This window comes from Delphinus delphis, chromosome X (genome assembly GCF_949987515.2).
Source record: "Delphinus delphis chromosome X, mDelDel1.2, whole genome shotgun sequence".
In the NCBI taxonomy this organism is placed as follows: Eukaryota; Metazoa; Chordata; class Mammalia; order Artiodactyla; family Delphinidae; genus Delphinus; species Delphinus delphis.
In genome coordinates, this window is record NC_082704.1 from 82,423,796 (window position 1) to 82,444,034 (window position 20,239).

Consider the following 20,239-nt stretch of genomic DNA (forward strand, 5'->3'; position numbering starts at 1 on the left):
TGTGAAAGATTCCCTTTAAGTTACGATGGAAAGCTCATTGTGGTTTTGATCTGCATTCCCCTGATGGCTAATGATGTTGAGCATCTTTTCATGTGGTTAATGGTCATTTGTATATCTTTGGAGAAATATCTATTCAAGTCCTTCGGCCATTAAAAAATGGGTTGTTTTTTTGATGTTGAGCTTTTAGAGTTCTTTACATATTCAGATATATCATTTGCAAATATTTTCTTCCATTTTCTGTGTTATCTTTTCTGTGACAAATGTTTTTGCATGCTGTTTCCCAAGACCACTCCTGTGAGGTAGGTGTTATTGATAGGGAAATGGAAGTTCAGAGAGAAGATGAAATTTAAATCTAGTTCTGTCTGACTGTAAAACTCAAGCTTTCTCTTCTACCCCAACCTGCTCACAAAGATGAATGAAGACATGTTTCTGGCTTTAAGGAGCTTGGTCTGGCAGAGGACATGACACAAGAACAAAAACGAATGCGCTATAAAGCAGAGTTCCACTTGTCCCACAAGTGCCACAAAAGACGTGTGGAGGAAGCGAGCGATTCTGGCTGGGGAGACCAGGGCTGGCTTCAGTAAGGTGGCATATAAGTCTTGAAAGATGGGTACAGTTTCATTGGATGGAGGTGATGGAGTAAATGGAGGTGAGCATTTCCAAAGGAGAGCAGAAAATGGGGGTTGAATGAATGAATGGGGCTTTGATCCTAAGACTGGCTGTGATGGGGTGTCCCAGGGCTTGTTGGGGTGGGAGATCCTGGGACTGCCCATGCTGTGGACTAGAGAGAGGTCACCTGAGGTAGGAGGTCCAGGGGTTGGATGGGATGGGGAATCTGACACTTGGGATTGGCAGACCCAGGGGATGGGGAGTCTGTGTGATGCCTAGACCTGGGAGCTGCCTGGGATGGAGTTTTCTGGGAGGTCTTAGACGAGGATCTTGGGCCTGGTGGACCCAAGGGACATTGGAACGGACTGGGATGGAGGGCTTCTTTAGGCTGCATTAAGGGAAGACTCTGGGACCGGTGGAATGTGAGGGGGCTGGCCCGGGTGCCTTGGGGCGGGTCCGGCTTCGGGTGCGGGCGGCGGTGGCAGGTGGGACGCTCGGGGGCGGGCCGGGCGCGCGGGGTGGGGGCAGGGGCGGGGGGCGGGCCGGCGGTCGGGGCGGTCCCGCGCGGCCGCGCTGCGCAGTGACTCCGCAGCGGGCGGAGCGCCGTGGGCCGCGTCCTCGAGAGCCGTGGCGGTTGGCGGCGGCGGCGGCAGCGGCAGCGGCAGCCTCAGCTCCTGCTCCCCGTGCCGCCTGCCCCAGCGCTGTCTCCCGGGCCCCCCCGGGCCCCCGGGCCCTCGAGCCCGGTGCGCGCCCTCGCGTCCCGCCGGCCCCCTCCCCCGGCTGGGCCCGGGGGAGGGTGGCGCCGTGAGCGAGCGGGGACCGGGCTCTCTTGCCCCTTCCCCTGCCCCTGGGCCGCCAGGATGGAGGCGGGGTCGGGTCCCCCGGGCGGCCCGGGATCCGAGAGCCCCAACCGGGCGGTGGAGTACCTGCTGGAGCTGAACAACATCATAGAGAGCCAGCAGCAGCTGCTGGAGACCCAGCGGCGGCGCATCGAAGAGCTGGAGGGCCAGCTGGACCAGCTCACCCAGGAGAACCGCGACCTGAGAGAGGAGAGCCAGCTGCACCGCGGGGAGCTGCACCGGGACCCCCACGGCGCGCGGGATAGCCCGAGCCGCGAGAGCCAGTACCAGAACCTGCGCGAGACCCAGTTCCACCACCGCGAGCTGCGGGAGAGCCAGTTCCACCAGGCGGCCCGGGACGTGGGCTACGCGAACCGGGACGGCGCCTATCAGAACCGGGAGGCTGTGTATCGGGACAAGGAGCGGGACGCCTCCTACCCACTCCAGGACACTGCTGGTTACTCTGCCCGCGAGCGCGACGTGGCCCAGTGCCACCTGCACCACGAGAACCCAGCCCTGGGTCGCGAGCGTGGCGGGCGGGAGGCCGGGCCAGCGCACCCGGGCCGCGAGAAGGAATCCGGCTATTCGGCGGCGGTGGGCGTGGGGCCCCGTCCATCACGAGAGCGGGGCCAGCTGAGCCGTGGCGCATCCAGGAGCTCCAGCCCCGGGGCCGGCGGCGGCCACAGTACCAGTACCAGCACCAGCCCGGCCACAACCCTCCAGAGAAAGTAAGGAACGCGTGTTTGTCTTCCCTGGCTCTTCCCCGCTAGTTCCCTCTCCAACTTGTACGGCTGGTAAAGTAAGAAGCCGGTGCCTGATTCCATGTCCTTCTCTCCAGTCCCAACCTGCCGGGAGAAGCCGGGTCCCCCTCGTGCAGCCGACACCCCTTCTCTAGCTACCCCAGAGTGGGTTGGCCCGATGAGTGCAGGCGTCTCTTCTTTCTCAAAACCGTGGCCAGTGAGGGCCTGGAGCAGTCATCACCCCCTCCACTTCTTCACCCCCTCGCTATATCCTTGCCAGAGGATGGCTTTTCATTTATTTATTTTATTTGGATGTGCCGGTTGGGATTTTTATTGTCTCCGACGGTGTCAGATCAGAACCCCAAGGGAAAGAAAGGCCCCCCCCACCTCGGGTCTCCTCTGCGGGTCCTGAGCACAGGCCTGATCTGATCTCCTCTGGCGGCCTCAGCTCCATCCTTTCGCAGAGAGGCAGGTGGGGACCAGAATGGCTGCTGGAGGCTCTTATCCCTCTGAGGGGAACTGCAGCACATCCTGGTCGGGGGAGCAAAGATGGAGGCCCGGCCCTTGGCTAGTTCCTCAAAGACCACCCCCTCTCCACCCTCAAGGAAAAACCACCCAATTAAAGAGCATACCAGCAAGGGAAGTCTACAGATCTTCCCTCTTGTTGGATCAGTGCCAGTTTCTGTGCTGGGGTCTGTGTGTCTGCCTATTTGGGACACCTTGGCAACATCTATTGGGTTGGTGGGGCATGGGCTGGGTCCACTTCTTCCATGCAGATACCACGGTGAGCTGGTTGGGATAAATGTCAGGCCAAGAGAGTCAAGGGCGTGCAGGCTCACAGGGCTGCCCTAAAGGCTCCCTGATTTCTCTTCTGCTAGATTGGAAAGAATACTGACCTGGGAGTTAGGAAACCCAGGTTCCCCTTCCAGCTCTGCTGCAGATTGGCTTTGTGACCTTGACTGAGTCCCTTCCTCTCTCAGGCCATCAGTTCTCCCATATCTTTTTAAAAGGCAAGGTCTGCCTTGAATGCTCTTTAAGGGCCCCTCCAGCTTAGATTTGATGGTTCTATGACTAATCCAGCCACCACTACAGAGCAAGTCTGAAGTCCTCTAGCGAATGGACAGCTTTCCCCCTCCTCTCACTGCTCAGCTGGTCCTACCATGTGCCACAACCAGTGGAGTGTCTCTTGGAGGCTGGGCTGGGGGTGGGGAAGCCTTCTGCCTCAGGAAATCTGCCGGGAGACAGCTCTCTGCAACTCCCCCGTGGTGAGGCAGCAGGCTGGGGTGCTGGGTTGAGATGGCTGGGCCCCAGGAGCAGCAGCTGCAGCTCAAGGGCTCGGCTGGGCTTCACTGCAGTGCACCCTCAGTTGAGGTTTGGTGTGGGCTGCCCCAGAGGGAGATGGACTCTTCTGCCCAGCCAGGGCTGCTGGGAGCCCATTCCAGGAGGACTGACTGTGTGCAGCTTGGGGCCCCACACTGGAGGGAGGGGCCAGGTCGACTGACCAAGCAAGGCCTTTTCAGGAGAGGGCCATGATGGGGTGGGGACAGAGGGAGACTGTATGGGCATTGTGGTCCTTTAGCCTGGCTGCCGAAGACTTTTCCAGAGTGGTCAAACCTGTGACAGAGGAAGCAGCCTCATTATGTGTGGCTCCAGGGAGCAGAACCAGGAGCAATGGGAAATTTTGGGATAAATCAGGAAGAACTTTCCAACCTGGCTGTCTGGTGATGCAGTGGACTGCCTCAAGGGGGTCGGGGAGGGCTGGAGAAAGCATAATTCCTGAACTGGTGGAAAGCCCAATGAAATGACCTGGGTCTTCCCAAATTCTAGGATTCCATTCTTCTCAGATTCTCTATCCTGCAGATGTGGGTCTGAATCTCTTGGCTGGCTGGAAGCCTGTTTGCTCTTGAGCTCTGTGCTTCTGCCATCTGGGCAGGCCTGCCTTTCGGTCTTTCCCTCTTTTTGTGCACCCTCCAGGCTGTTTGTTGGATTCCCTTGCTTCACATTTCCTACTGGATTAATACAGGAATTTAGACGGTACTTTGATTGTACACCCATTATTACCTCTTTTGGTCCTCACAACAGGGCCTGTGCAGTGAGCACTAGCAATTCCATTTTAGAGATGGGGAAACTGAGGCTCCAAAAAAATGAAGGGAACATGCTCAAGATTACACTGCCAGTTCCTAATAGATCTGGGGCTAGAACCCAAGTCCACCTGTCTCCGAGGCCTGTTATTTTTCCACTGGGGCTTTCCAGCCTGAAGGAGTCTCTTGGCCTCAGGACCTGGCCAGGTCACCAACTGGGAGAGGCCAGGAGAGCCTGAGGTATCTGGAGGATTTGAGCAAGGGGAGATTGCTCTGGGATGAGTGATGAGAAGGGGAGTCGATGGGGGAGGGCAGAAGGCCTTGTCTCCCTTCTTTCTGCTCTCCCTCCCTCTCTCTCGACCAGGCGTCAGGAGGGCGTATTGATGCACTAGCCATTGTTGTCGCCACAGCTGCTGCAAGCTACTCCCCTGCCAGGCCTGTTCTGGGTTTGTAAGGAGTGGGTGAGAGGCTGCCGCTGGAAGCCAGGGCAGGCAGGGTGGGTGTTGAGCAGCAGAGGCTGCAGCATTGGGGGAGGCTAGGTAGAGCTGGTACATGCTGGGCGCTCCTGGTCCCCAGGCTCCCTCTGGTGGAGGAAGAGGGGACAGAGGGGCCTGGGCCCAGCTGCTGCTTGTTGAAGGGCCCCTCTGCCCAGCGACGCTGTCCGTCTGTCACCACAACCCACGTTTTACAGCTGAAGAAACCGAGGGCTCAGAGAAGTGAAGTAACACACCAGAGGTCACACTATCTGTGAGACAGACTCCCGAGCCTGTGAACTTGCCCTCTACCGCAGTTGATAGCAGCTGTCACGTCCACCCCCACCTATGTCATCCCCCCAGGATTCCCACATCCTCCCGCACTGTCTCTTCTGGACAGGTTCCCGGATGCCAGTCTGCCTTCTGCTGTGCTCTGGGTGTGGCCTTTCTAGTGCAGCATAGCGCACGATGAGGCCCAACCTCCTTCTGGCCACTGGGCCTCTGTACATGAGGTCTTTGCTTGCTTGTTTGTTTTTTTAGCAGCTGCTGGTCTGCAATGCTTAGGTCTTTTTCCCTGGAATTGTCACCCCCACTCCCCATGGTTAGAGAAGAGCTCTGTTTTCGTTGTTGATCTTGGCCTGGCCCCCCCGCTTTCCGTTCTGGCACCTGGAATGATTTACAGGCGTGCTGGGGGCCACTGCTGAGTCCTCCACGCTGAAGAGAGCTGCATTTCCCTTGATTTTTGCCTGGGCCCAGCTCCGGCTCTGCCGTAGGCGGTGGTGGGCTGAAGCTGGTTTGGTGGTAACTCTTCATCCTCTGCACGCCCCCCCCCCCCCCCCCCGCCAGCAGGCTGGCTTGCGTTGGGGGACAGCAACCAGCAGGACTGGCCTGGTGTTCTCAGCAGCCAGGACAATGCGTGGTCTAGGCTCTAGGCACAGTTGCCGGGTTGTCTTGTGTGTGCGCTGGAGTGTCAGTGCGCTCCCCACAGGGGCTGAGGGCACTGGGAGGGAGGGAGGGAGCCCAGGGAGGGGCCCTGGGGAAGTCTGTCTCCTTTGGGGTATTGGGCACTTTTCCTGGGCGGGGGGTGGGGGTCTTTCCTTCTTCCCAGGAGGGAATACCATTGCCCTCTCTCCCCCCACTGTGTTGGGAGCATTATACTCACGTGGGAGGCAATGATAATGTCGAATTGAATGAGAATTAGAGGAATCTTGCTTCTCAGTCTAGATCTGGGGCGAGAATGGGGCTGTTGTCATCCACAAACATTTCTTGGCTGTGTGCACAGAGCAGGAGGGGCCCCCAGGCTGAGCAAACACCAGACTCTCTGCGCTTGGGAACCCTCCCACCCCCTTCCCTGACCAAAGACACAGGGGACCAAGCCTGACCCACTGTAGTGCCGGTGCTTAGGACAAAATGAGTAGGAAGGGCAGTGAGGAGTGGAGGCCAGGCCACTGGTCTAAGACCTGGGCAGGGGACTTTGAAGAGAGTGGGTGGAGGATGGAGGGGGAGGTGGGAGGAAGACCGGACCCAGGCTTGCCCTCTGCTACTCTTTCATCTATCTCACCTCTGCCTCTGGTGGCCTCTGAATTTGCTGGGAGCACAGGGGAGGCCTGGGGCATGGAGAAGGGGCCGCACATGTGCTGAGTGAGCCTCAGCCTTCTACGTGCCAGGCACCACCCTATGTGGCTTTATGTAACAATAGCTAACGTCTTTTTTTAACCTGCATTTACTGTGTGCCAAGCACTATTTGTTCTAAGTGCCTTCTGTGTATTAATTCATTCAATCGCCATATGAAACCTTTGATGTAGATACTGTTATTAAGTTCATTTCACAGATGAGGAAACCGAGGCCCAGAAAGGTTGGGTAACTTCCCCAAGGTCACTCAGTGAATAAGTAGCAGAACTGAGAAGGAGTTAGAAGGAGCCCAGGTGGCCAGGCTCCAGAGTCCATCCACAACGTTCTCACCCACCATTCCATGTTGCTTCTTATCTCATTTGCAGAGTCCATACCAGGTGGATATTGGTATTATCCTCTTTTTTCAGACAGGGAAACGAGAGGTCAGAGAGGTGCGATGACCTGCCCAAGGTTACACAACTGCATGAGGCCCAGAACTATCTGGCTCCTGAGCCTTTGGTCCACCAATGCCTCTTGCAGGCGGGTGTGAAGACGGTAAAGATGCTCTGGATGTGGCTCTGGGCTTCCCCCAGCAGAGCTCCTGGGACCACTGCTTGAGTCAAGCTCCCTCTCCTGATAGCCTCTTGGATTTTGACCACAGTCTCCTAATCGATGCCCTCCTGCTCTTGTTCCCTCAGGCCCCTGATGAGGTACAGACAGACCAAGCTTTCTGTGGGGCTCCAGCAGTTTCCTGCTGTCTCTGCCTGCAGGAAAAGGTTCAGACTGCTTTGCCTGCCATGCATGGACCCTTTAGGATCTCACCTTTCTCCTCTCATCTTTTTACAGTCCCCCTCACACAGACCGAGTTCCAGCCAGACTGGCCTGTGTGCCCCATTGTCAGCCCACTCAGCCTCCTGAGAGCCTCTGGGTCTTTGCTCATGTTGTTTGCTTCTCCTGGGCTGTTCCATCCAGTGCCCAGGCTGCATTCCACTGTTGTTGCCTCTCCCGTGTTTGTGCACAGGTCTATCCCTGACCCTTGAAATGAGCACTTTGCCCCCTTTTATACCTTTATTTGTTTACACCTCGTGTCATCTCTAGCTTGAGGGCTCCGTCAGATTAAGATTTCATACACATATATCATGTGCACGTTGTGTCAGTCCCTCTGCTAGGTGCTGTGGGTGTAACTGAAGGAGCTAGAAGCTTGGAAAAACATAGCACAGCACATAGTAGCTGCTCAGTAAATGTTGAGTAGACAAATGATTGTCAGATTAAGTCCCGGTGCACTAATGGCTAGGGGTGCCTAAGGTGTTCTTCCTTTCAGGACTCCTGTAGAGAGAGATGACTCAACTTCAGGGTTCTCTTGGCTTCTCTGTGGCTTTTCCCTCATGCTCCCTGGAGCTGTTTGGCCTCTGCCCTCTGTGTTCCTCCCACTCACCAGTCTCCCAGTTCATAGGATGTCAGGGTAGCAGAGTCAGATGAGACTTCAGAGACATTTAGGCCAATCTGCTCATCATTACCTGTCCCTCCCATGCCATGGCCATGTCATACCATGTTCTTCTCCCTTAATGCGGGATCTTCTGTCCTGAAAGGAGCAAAGAGGCCTGCATAGGACCTGTGTGCCCTCTGCCTCATCCAGTGGGAAATTACTTATTTACCCATCAAATCTTTATTGGGCTCTGACCCTGGGCTAGGCACGGCGTCTTGGAGTCAGAATAAGACACAGCCCTTCTAGCTCATTCTCTGCTATGTTCCCTGGCAGAAGAATCAACACTTGTCATGGGGAGGAATGAGGAGTAAATGACTTATTCCTCTGTTGTGGTAAGTCATTTAGGGCAAGATCATTTGCTAGTTACCCTCACTTCCTTGTGGTGTCAGGTCTCTCTCCAGGCATCCATGTTGAAAAGCACTCACGCAAGGATGCCTGTTTTTTGTGTTGGCTGCACAGTGTGGCATGCGGGATGTTAGTTCCCCAACCAGGGATTGAACCCGTGCCCACCTGCATTGGGCGTGTAGAGTCTTAACCATTGGACCGCTGGGGAAGTCCCGGGACGCCTGTTCTTAAGCACTTAGGAGCTGCTCTCTGGGACCTTCGCATTTGGAGAAAAATGTGGTGCCGTGGGAAGGAGGAATTTCTGTGACTCTAGGCAAGTCACTTAACTTTCAGAACCTCCGTTTTCTCAAGTAGTCAATGGGGATAAAACTGTATTTTCTGATGGGTGCGATTCCTGTTGCCCGCCTCCCCCCAGCCCCACAAAAATATATCAGAAGGTTTCCTGGCTGCCAAGCACACCCAGCAAGGTCCTGATCAGGATGAAAAAACCAAGGGATAAGGGTGGAAAACAATATGTGAGGCTGCCCTGCCCTCTAGAGGTGGAGTGTAGCAGACAAAGCAACCCAGCCAAGATTGTCTCATCACATCCTTTTTAAAACAAACATGACAAGCCAGGGCTACACGACAGATCACGATGATTCCTCTAACATTTTAGAGGGAAATTTATCACAATTATCACCTGATATGTACCATTTCACTAATATCAAATGTATTTCTTTGTAGCTATGTGATGATACACACACACACACACACACACACACACACACACACACACATATATATTTTAAGGGATAATAAGATTGCATATCTGGCTGGGCCTTGTGATTTTCTACTGGATTCCAGATGCAATATACTGCATTCACCTGAATAGAACCAATATTTTCCTCTATAGAACCACTTTAGAATTATTGTCATTATATCTGTGATTAAAAAGTACCTAATTTCTTCCTTCCCCCAAATTTCCTTACAAAACTGGGAGGCATGCCTCACAACTGTACATCTGATATGCTAGACAATTCATAAATGACCCATCTTGTCATGATTGTTGTGAGAATTCAGTGAGATGACAGAGAAGTGTTCAGCAGAGAGTGTGTGTTTACTTGGTGATAGGCATTTTTATTATTAATAATGATAATTTTGCAAAATTCCGTGCCATGGAAGGGCAGGAGCGAGAGGTCATGTGCGAGCTCATCACATTTCTGAGAGATAGAGGGCCATCCAGTGAATATTGTGCACCTGGGATGTGCCACAGCTTGTGCTATTGCAGGCAGGGAGTTCCGTGATTAATAGCATATGCTTCTTGGCTTCAGGGAGCTCACAGTTGGGTGGAGAAGACAAATGTAACGTGGTGTCTTGTGTGCTATGCCAGAGGGGAGCACGGGAGGCCACGGGTGCCCAAAGGAGGGACATCTACCCAGACTGAGGTGATGCCTGATCTGAGGCTTGGAGGATGAGTAGGGGCTAGCTAGGTGAAGAAGGACGGCACGTGGGTCAGTGGGAATTGGGAACCAAAGGGAGGTCAAGACGGAGGGGACAGCACAAGCAAATGTACAGAAGTATGAGACCAGCAGGGTATGTGGAGGTGAGGAGGGGAACACTTTTACCGGGTCAGTACAAACTAGAGCACAAACAGGGAGGCAGGGAGGATCCAGAGAAGAGTCTGACGACTTGGCTGGTGCAGATCATGAGGACACTGGAGTAGCGGGATAAGGAGCTTTATTCTGTTGCAAATTGGGAACCAACATAGAGTTCTAAGCTGAGGGAAGAGGTGTGTATTGTAGAGTACGGGGTGACGTGTTGAGAGCAGTGTATTGGAGAGATCCTACTACAGGGCAATTTGGAAGATAGACTGGAGGGCATTCAGTGATGAGGCTGTGCGACAGTCTAGATGAGAAGTGATAAGGCCTGAACTTGGGTGGTGGGAGTAGAGATAATCTACTGGGGGAGAAAGACAGTGGCAACACACTGATAAGTGCTGTGACAGAAGGGAGTGCGGCCACTCATGACCAGTAGGGTTTTAATAATATCAGCATGAACGTGAAGAACCTTCCAGCTTTAGGGACCCTTAAAAATCAGGATGTTCATTTTACAGATGAGAAGACTGAAGCCTAAAGAAAGGACTTGTAGGAGGCCACTCAACGTGTGAGCAGAAGAGCTCTGATTAGAAAAGTCACTCTAGTGTTAATGCCAGTGTTTAAAGCATCATTCCTTAAATGTGCTATTTTATGCCTTGAAATCCTGTGAAGGTTGTAGGGATCATTATCTTTGTCCTACAGATGAGAAAACCAGGCCTCCAGGAGGCTGGCTGATTTGCTGGGGAGGAAACGGTAAAGAGTATGCATCACCTAAGTAAAGGATCTCTTGCTTCAGTGGCAGACAGACCCTCTGCTCTGGTTCAGCCCCTCAGAAATCAGATCAGGTAGATTCATAGCTGGGGTCTGTGGTTTCCGTTTCTCCACCCAGGCCCAGCTTTCTTTTTGCTGCTTTCTGCCTTGCAGGTCCTCATTTAATGTAACTGAGGCAGCTCAGAGGCAGTTTCTGGCTTGACAGCAAGGCCTGTCATCCCCCTTTTTCTGTTTTCATGGAAGAGGGCGGGCCTGTGTCATCACTGTGTCCCCATTGCCTTAGGCAGGGTGTCTCTAGCCTGGGTGGCTTTGTTTTGAGGCCCCCGGTATGATACGTAAAGAATGAGCTTTGGAGACCGACAGACCTAAGTTTGAATCTCGGCTCTGCCCCAACCAACTGGATGACCTCAGCTAGGTCATTTTACCTTCTCTGAGCTTTAGTTTCCTCATCTGTAAAGTGGGATGACAATGCCCATCTCTCAGGATTGACCAAGATCATTTGAATGGCATTCCCTGATATTTGTAGGTGCTCAATAAATAGTCATTTCCGGGGGAAGAAAAGCAATGACATAATTCATGATTGTGCCAAAACATATGCTCTTATACCTCATTTCATAATCATGATATTACCTAGGATTCTTCAGTTTTTATAGGAGATAAGTCATCCAGATCTGGATAGCACATCATTACAATAGGACAGCTTGAAGTTTAATAAAACAAAAACAAAACAAATCAAAAACAGTCATTTCCTTCTCCTTCATGAAATCTCCCATGGACAATGGACAATGACTTGAAGAATTCAGTGCTCGGCAAAGGTTTGCTTCCCCTGAAAACTGGTATATTTCCTCCTTCCTAATATGAGGCTGTCATGGCTCATTGTATCTTGCTTTCTGCCTCAGCTACCAGTTAATTTGAAGTACAGCTCTAGCATCTTTGTTGATCTCTTTTTCTGAGCTCTTATTTTCTAGTTCAATTTTTATTCTTTCCTTATCTGTGTTATTAGAGTAAGCCACCTCAAATCCTTTGTGACTCAGGCAGGTATAAATAACTAATGGGTGTAAATAGTTGAATGAATGGAAGGCTGGTGAGGCTGGACTGGTGATGGTGGGGTTTGAAGACGACCAGAGGGTGGTGCAGGCTGGGGCACCTGAGAAGGCATCTGTAACGGATGATTATGATACTGTGAGGAGTCGAGGGGTTAGTTAGGAAAGAGTCGGTCCTTCACTGGCGTGTCTTGCTTCTGCTCTAGAAAGAAGCATGGATTTTGGAGAACAAGACTTCGCATCACCTAGAGTCATCAACCTCCCCATTTTATATGAACCGTGTGGGAGACTGAGGTCCAAAGAAAGAGGAGGGACTTGTTTTGAAAAATTAAATCAAAGCAGTACATATACATAATTTATTTATTTATTTAAAAAATACTTATTTATATAGGCTGCGCCAGGTCTTAGTTGCACCACTCGGGACCTTAGTTGTGGCATGTGGACTTCTTAGTTGCGGCATGCGAACTCTTAGTTGTGGCATGCATGTGGGATCTAGTTCCATGACCAGGGATCAAACCTGGGCCCCCTGCATTGGGAGCGCACAGAGTCTTACCCACCGGACCACCAAGGAAGTCCCCATATACATAATTTTAAAAGGGCAAATAGTACACAAGGACATGCATACTAGTAAGCCAATGTCTCCCTGCCCCCCACTTCCCAGCCCCCAGAGGTGACCACTTTTACCATTGAGGCTTTCTGGTGGTGACTTCGTATCTCCAAATAAACATCCTTTGTCGGTTATTTCTTCATTTATCAACTTTAAACATCATCTATTGACTTCTTTCTACTATGACAAGTGAGAATTTAGCTTGTTTACAACACTTGACTCTTTTTTCCCCCTTCCAAACTTTAATAATTATATTACTATTTTGGTTCCTCTATTAGTTACCTTTGTAACTTTGCTAGATACTACTTAGACTGTAATTTCTTATTCCATCAATTTTCCACAGTATCTCTTGACCACTCAGTTTGTAAGATATAGTTATTAGTGCCCCATCCTTCCCTCCATCTCTCCTCCACCTTTCCACCTCCCACTTTCTGTGTTCTGTACTTTTGCATCCAGCAAGGTTGACTACATTTGCATTCTGTTATGTAACAATAATTAGGTCTTCAGTGCTTTTCTGGACAGATTGACTTTAAAAGTTGACCACCAATACACGGTGTTTATGTGATTATGACTATGTCATATTATTAATTGCAGGGCTAAATAGTGTACTATAATTACACCTCACTTCCCACAGGTCCACTGTCCCAACCTCTGTACTCCCAGGAAAATTTTCCTAGCATCAAGATCAAATGAATTTTCGTTTCTTATGCTCTACGAATTGCTCAAAGTCATGCCGCTTGTTACTTTGTTTCATATTTGGATCAGGACTTTCCACCTTATCGATTTATTTATTTATTTATGTACTTACTTAAACTTACTGTTGTGTGGTGTTCCTTGAAACCACAGGATAATCATAGCACATCTTCTGGGGACATTTTATTTGAAAATTTTTTAGGAGGGGGATTTTTTTAAAAACTTCGTACTGAAATATGTATACAGAAAAGTGCTCATATCACATGGTCAAGTTTCCACAAGCCAAACACACCTATAAAACCAACACTCAGCTCAAGGTCTGGTTTTCATTAACCCTACCTGGTACTCAGTGAGCCCTTTCAACTTGATGCACCTTGTCTTTTCTTACATAATTTCTTTGGTAGTTTCCTGCCCTTCATTTTCTCTGTTTTCTCTTTCTGGAATGTCTGTTAATTGGATGTTGAACTTCCTGGATTGATCCTCTACGCTGCTCACCTTTTCTCTCATATTTTCTATTTTATAGTTTGTGAAGGAGTTGATACAAAGTGAGATGTCTGTATATCCAGCTGACTTGTCCACTTGCTGGCTTTATTTTAGGTGAGCCGCCGGGGAGCTGGCAGTTGTAATGGGTGCCCCCCAAATGCCAGAATGAAAAGCACTTTATTCTGGGAGCACCAACATGCCACTAGGTGCCCTGAGTAATCCCAGATAGTTTAATTCCTTTGATATTTTGCCTAGGGATGAAAGCCAGGCAGCTTGTGTTTTGGATCTGGGAGTTGTCAGTGGGGGCACAGGGAAGGATTTCATGTACTTACCTTCAGTTTATCCCCCCGTTTTCAGCCCCTGATTGCTCCTACCCTCCCCTGTACCTACCATCTTCAAGTCTGGACTCTCTCTGGGCCTCTGCTGGCCTGACTGGCTCCCTCTCCAGCTGCAACCGCCTGAGTGGCGTTGCTGGCTCTCCTTCAACTGTGAACACTCTTCTCTTTGTTTTTCGCTCCCAGAAATTGGTTGAAATCTCTCACCCATTGATATCACCCTCTCCCATCCTCTTCACTGTTATGATTTCTTACCTTATTTTATTCCTTCACATTCTTTTCAGCAAGGTCCTGACAGAAGAGAGAGATAAAGATTTATGCTCTTGAGGTCCAAACTAAGGCTAAAGCTACTTTTAAAAAGTGGTTGTTTTGCTTTCTCAATCCAGATTGAGAATGGAAATTATTAGTCAACCCCCAAAATACCCAACCCTGTATGGCCTCATTTTGGCATGTGTTGCCTCTGGCTCCAGCCCTGTCATAAGCCTTCCTGTGGCAGCCTCCTGAGCACCCCTTTTCCTCAACCTCTGCCATCTAGACCACGCAATCAAGAGAGCCCTCAGCTGAGGGACTGGAGACCTGGGTTCTGACCCCCATCCTGCCACTGCCTTCCTCTGAACCCCCGGGCTAGTCCCTCCACCTCTCAGGGTGCCCTCACTGTGACTTGAGAGGGTCTGGGTCTGCTGTAAGCTATGCTTTGGCAGGATTGGGTGGGTGCTTGGAGAACAGCCTAGCCTCCTTTGCTTAGGCAGTGGGAGCAGGTGGGCCAGAGATGGGCCCCAAGCACACAGGAGGGGGCTTTGAGGCTGAGCTGAGGCTTCTGCAATAGCAGGCTGCTCTTGCTGCTTTCCCTTCCGCCCACTCTCTCTGCCATCATGGCTGAACCTCCATCCTTCTGCCGCCAGCAGAGGGAAGCAAGAAGGGAGGGCTGGAGAGCCAGTTCCATTTTCCTTCTCTCTCTCTTTTTGTGATAGTGCTGAGCTGCTTTGGGCTGCAGTACCTGTGCCTAACCCCACCTTCCCTTTTTGGTGCCCCGCCTTCCATCCTTGAATGATTGTCTCTTCCAGAAGCACCCCCTGAATGCTCATGGTGTGGAGGGGAGTTTGGAGCCAGTTGAGGGAGAGAGGTCAAGCTGTGGGAGATGAAGTGCTGCCTAGCTCTGGCATGACAGAAGGAAGCCACAGCTGTAGCAGTGAAAAGCATTGGCTTTGGAATCATACAAACCTAGACTTGAGTCTCGGCTCCACTACTTATTAGCCGTGTGACTCTAGGTAAATCACGTTGCTACTCTGAGCCCCAGTTCTCACATCTATACAATGAGAAGAATAATAATGACCTTGCACAGCTGTTATGAAGATAACACAAGTCCTGGAGCATTGTAGGTGCTTAATAATCACTTTATTCTTTTTGGATTATTAGAAGGCAGAGATGCTAAGGACCAAATAAAGCTCGCTTTAGTGATTGAAAGGGGCGGGAGGTTAGGAAGGCAGCATTTGACCTTGTCACTGCTTGGTTCGAGACCCCCAGGGGCTTCCTGGCAATTATACAATGAGGTTCACACTCTTGCCTGGTGTTCAATGCTGTTTTTGTTGTAGTCTCTGCCTGTCTTTCTTTTCTTTAAAATAAAAATGTGAAGTGATACTTGCCTCTTTATTTTCTGAAAAAGAAATTTGAAAAGTGATAGACAGATATTTCCTCTGATGCAGCAATCTTTATCATCATCATCATCATCGTCATTGTCATCCCAGGACTTTTCAATGAGTAGTGGTAACAAAGGACTAGAGGAAGAGTAATCATCAACAGAAAGATAACTAGCAACTGAAACCACCATGGGCTTCCATTTCGTTTCCCCACCACGATCTTGGCCTGTGGATCATGTGGATCCATTCAATATCATGTGAAAAATGCTGAAAATGGTTACATTATCCAACAAGGTTTCTGATTTGTTCTGTGGTTCATCTAGTTTTTCTTCTCTTTAATTAACCTTTTAAGATTTTTTTGCATGTCACTATTACCTCATCCACATGACTTCTATACTTGCCTATTTGTCATTTCTAGGTCTGATTCTTGGCTCAGATGGCCCCTTAGAAAGGAGTCTTCCCTCCACCTGAATTATCTTTCAAAAGGTTTTAACTTTGGCCTTTCACATCATCATGATTTAGGTGGCAGTTGAACTTGGGAGGCATCTTTGCCTCTCCCCTAGTGCTTTTCCACTTCCTGGCTGTCACAAGTTGGTTTTCACACCACCTGTGGTCTAGGGAAGCTCTCGCATGCTCCTTTGGGTCAGGCCACAGCCCCGCTCACCTTTCAATTAAATTTAGTTTTTATTTATTTATTTTTTATTGGGGTATAGTTGTTTTACAATGTTGTGTTAATTTCTACTGTGCAGCGAAGTGGAGTTCCCTGTGCTCTACAGCACGTTCTTATTAGTTATGTATTTTATACAATATTATACATATTAGTCAATCCAAATCTCCCAATTCATCCCCCTGCCCCCCCCCGCCCTCCCCCCTCCCGCTTTCCCCACTCATCTTTCTAGCCACTCTGTTCCCTTCCTGACCTGCATTCAAGTTGTACTGAAGTATCTAGGATACCCTCGGCAAAGTGGACTTCTTTATGGGTCCATGCCTATATTCTGGCTGTTCTCTTGGCCAAGAATACCTTTTACCCCTGTCTACATGGCAGATATCTACTCGACTGTTGAGGAACATCTTCAGTCTCTCACTGATACAGGCACTTGGAAACAGTGAACAAAACAGACCTCTCTCCTGCTGAGCTGACATTCTAGTGTGTGAATGTAGGGAGTGGGGAAAGAAAAGAAACAAATAAACAAGAATATACAAAAATATGTCAAACAGTGGTAAGTGCTATGGAGAAAAATAAAGCTGGGCAGGAGGATGGGAGTGCAGAAGTCTGGTCAATCCTACCATAGCCAATATTTGCACACCCATTAATAAAAGCAGCCTTTTCTCATTTAAGCATTTTCTAATGTTATTACATACTCATTACAACCATAATCCTTCCAACAACTTTATCAGGTTAGTGCTATTATTTTCTTTATCATATTGGTGAGCAAACTGTGCCTTAGAGATGTAAATCACATAGTTAGGAGGGGCAGAGCTGGGATTCAAACCTGGGCCTGTCTGACCCAAAGCCTGTGTTCATAACCTCTAAGCCATTGTGCCCCCAGCAAGCCTCACAACAACTCTCTGAGATTGGAATTATTATACCTATTTTATAGTTGGGGAAGCTGAGGTTCAGAGAGGGGAATGGACTCATCCATGGTTGCACAGCAAATAAATGGATTTGAACCTAGATCTGTCTAACACTCAAGGTAGGCCCTTCTACCAACCTTGAGGCCTAGGGACCTACGGACCTGCCTGCCTCTATGTTTGTGCAGCCCATGCAAGGTACCAGTTGAGGCCATTGGCCCTTCCCCCTTCTCTTCCCACCTGTAGTTCATATGGAGCTTTGAGATGTGTATGGATACCCCAGCCCACATCCAAACCCTGTCTATTTTCCCTTCCCATTGACCACCCACTGGGCCTAGCAGATGGACCTGGATAATAAGACCACACAATTCCTGCAAGTAAGCTCAAGAAATATGGACAGAGAATTCTGGGTTCCAGGTACCTGAGTGCAGTCTAGAAGGGAGAGGGCCAGAGATCCTGATGGGCATATTCTCTTGGCCCCACAGACCCTTTACCTCACAGAGAGAGGCCTCTGAAGTGTGATGTCCAGTGTAGGGTAAACCTTCTGTTTCCCAGTACAGCCTATGATATTGCACTTTGTAGAAAGCTGGGCTCTGTGATCCTCCTCCTTTGGCTTCCTGAACTAGGTCCTGCTTTGCAGTGGGGGTGGGGGCTGCAGTGGGGCTGGGGTTCCATGGGCCTGGGCCTTCTGGGTCTCTGGCCAGTGAAGAATGGAGCCTTTCCAGCAAGTGCCGCTAGAAGTGTACACAGACCCTTGGGTCCCCTTCACAATATTTTGTTCATAAGTATCTCAGGATACTTCATTTCTTAGGAAATTTTTAAAAGTATACACCTAATGCATTCTTCCATTCGAAAATTTATAAAAACTTAGAAAAGTAGAGGAGAAAAACATTACCCATAATTACAACACACAGAGGCAGCTACTCTGAACATTTGATGTATTTCCCTGTTCTCTGCATTCTTTTCATCTGATTGAAATAATACAGCACATACAATTTTTTTCTTGCTTTGTTCGTTTGAACATTTCCCCATGTAATTGCATATTCTTCAGAAGCATCATTTTTAATGGCAACTGATATACCATAATGTACTTAACCATCCTCTCAACATGCTGGGCCTATTTTTTTCACTGGTTTTTATTTATTTGTTTGTTTGTTTGTTTATTTATTTATGGCCGCGCTGGGTCTCTGCTGCTGCCTGCGGGCTTTCTGTAGTTGCAGCGAGCGGGGCCACTGTTCATTGCGGCGCACAGGCTTCTCATTGCGGCGGCTTCTCCTGTTGCTGAGCCTGGGCTCTAGGCACACGGGCTTCAGTAGTTGTGGCTCGCGGGCTGTAGAGCGCAGGCTCAGTAGTTGTGGCGCATGGGCTTAGTTGCTCCACAGCATGTGGGATCTTCCCGGACCAGGGCTCAAACCTGTGTCCCCTGCATTGGCAGGTGGATTCTTAACCACTGTGCTACCAGGGAAGTCCTTCACAGGTTTAAATCATGCTGCAGTAGGCATCTTTGCACATACAGCTTTTAGGGAACTTAGAGCTTTTAGGGAACTGGCCTTGTATAAGAACAATTGTATTCCGCTTATTTCCCTTTCTAGATGGTCCCTCTGGCTGGGTCTGATTCATACGTATAGTCATTCATTTATTAATTCAATCCATCATCACTTTTTTATTTTTTTTTTTTGCGGTACGCGGGCCTCTCACTGCTGTGGCCTCTCCCGTTGCGGAGCACAGGCTCCGGACGCGCAGGCTCAGCGGCCATGGCTCACGGGCCCAGCCGCTCTGCGGTATGTGGGATCTTCCCGGACCAGGGCACGAACCCGTGTCCCCTGCATCGGCAGGCGGACTCTCAACCACTGCGCCACCAGGGAAGCCCATCATCACATATTTACTGTGTACCCCTGTGGACCAGACCCTGGGAACTGGGGGCACAGGCATGACTAAGACGTGGCCCCAGACTGCCAGGAGGCCTCAGTCTGCAGGGAGAATCAGGCATGGAAACGGACACTTTCAAAACAGTTTGATCAGAGCTGTGATGGAGGCAAGAAAAGGAGCCTGTGGGAGAACAGAGGAGGGGCTCCTCATCCAACTTCCGGACATTAAGATAAGCTTCCTGGAGGAGGTCTTGCCTAAATGAGTCACGGAGGATGAATAAGAGTTGGCTGGAATACGAAGGGGAACTTCCTGTTAAACACAACTAATGGAGTAAACTTCTTTATCTCTGCTGCTTCCCCAAATCCCACTGAAATATGAGTAAAGGAATAAAAAAGGTAGAAACACAAGGTCTGGGGTGCTGACCAGAAGTAAACTATTCCACCCAGCAAGCCCCAGGAATCAGAGGTCCTGTGAAGCACAGAAGGCAGGATGAGGCATGGAACTGCAGAAAGCAAGGAGAATATTGAAAGTCTGTGAACAGACCCTCTTGGCCCCTCCCCGACCCCTTTCAGTCGGGACACCCCTCCCCAGCTCCATCTCTATAGATGGAGGGTGATTCTTTGGAGAAATTGAAGTTAGGAGCCTCCAGGCTTGGGGACACCAGGCACAGTGGAGGATGGGGGTGAAACAGGGCTGCAAGCAAAGGGATCTGTACCCTAAAGCAGTGGAACCCCAGCCTCCTTCCACTTGCCTACTTCCAGAACACCAAAGTCAGGAGCACATGAGACAGAAAAAGATTCTTCTCTGGGGAAACTGAAAGGCCCCAGACAGAGCCCTCCAAAAGATGACATGTGGGAGTCCTCCAACAAAAGAACAGGCTCTCAGCCCATAAACTCTGTAGTGAAGCCCATCACCTGGCCAGCTCCATCTACACACAGAGCTTCCCGTCATGGGAACTGATCCCCGGGGCTCACCAGCCAAGGATCCTTAAGGTAGGTATATTTCATTTTATGTAAATTAAACCTCAGTGTAACTGGCATTAAAAAAAAAACAAGCCTTAGGTAGCCAGAGATGATCAGATAGTACAAGGGTACTTGAGGAAGCCCATCAACCTGCAAGAATGACCCAAAAAGCAAACAAACAAACAAACCAAAAAACTTGGAAGGAACAGAGGTAATGAAGGGAGGGGAAGAAACCTGGGAAATTTAAGATAGTGAGAGCCAACATAAAGATTTCAAGAGAAGGATTAGAAAATAAAGTTGAAGAAATATCCTAGGAAGCAGAATAACAAGGCAAAGAGATGGACAACAGAAGAGAAAAGATGAGAACACGGGAGGATCAGTTGAGGAACTGCAACATCCAACAATAGGAGTTCCAGAAATAGAGAATGGAGGAAACAGCAGAAAGGAAAGGATCAAAGACGTGATACAAGAACAAGTCCAGAACTAAAGTAATGAATATCCCACCGAGT

At 49.8% G+C, this 20,239-nt stretch overlaps 1 protein-coding gene across 3 annotated transcripts in view; it reads left to right on the top strand.

The window, feature by feature from the left end:
• Window positions 1-1,331: 1,331 nt before the first annotated feature.
• The window catches only part of IQSEC2 (IQ motif and Sec7 domain ArfGEF 2), a 76,102-nt gene continuing 57,194 nt past the window's right edge, over window positions 1,332-20,239 (top strand). For all 3 annotated transcript variants that reach the window (XM_060002948.1, XM_060002946.1, XM_060002947.1), the window contains exon 1: window positions 1,332-2,176. In XM_060002948.1, the coding sequence (XP_059858931.1) occupies window positions 1,470-2,176 (707 nt within the window). In that variant the 5' untranslated portion in view covers window positions 1,332-1,469. The remainder of the gene's footprint in view (window positions 2,177-20,239) is intronic.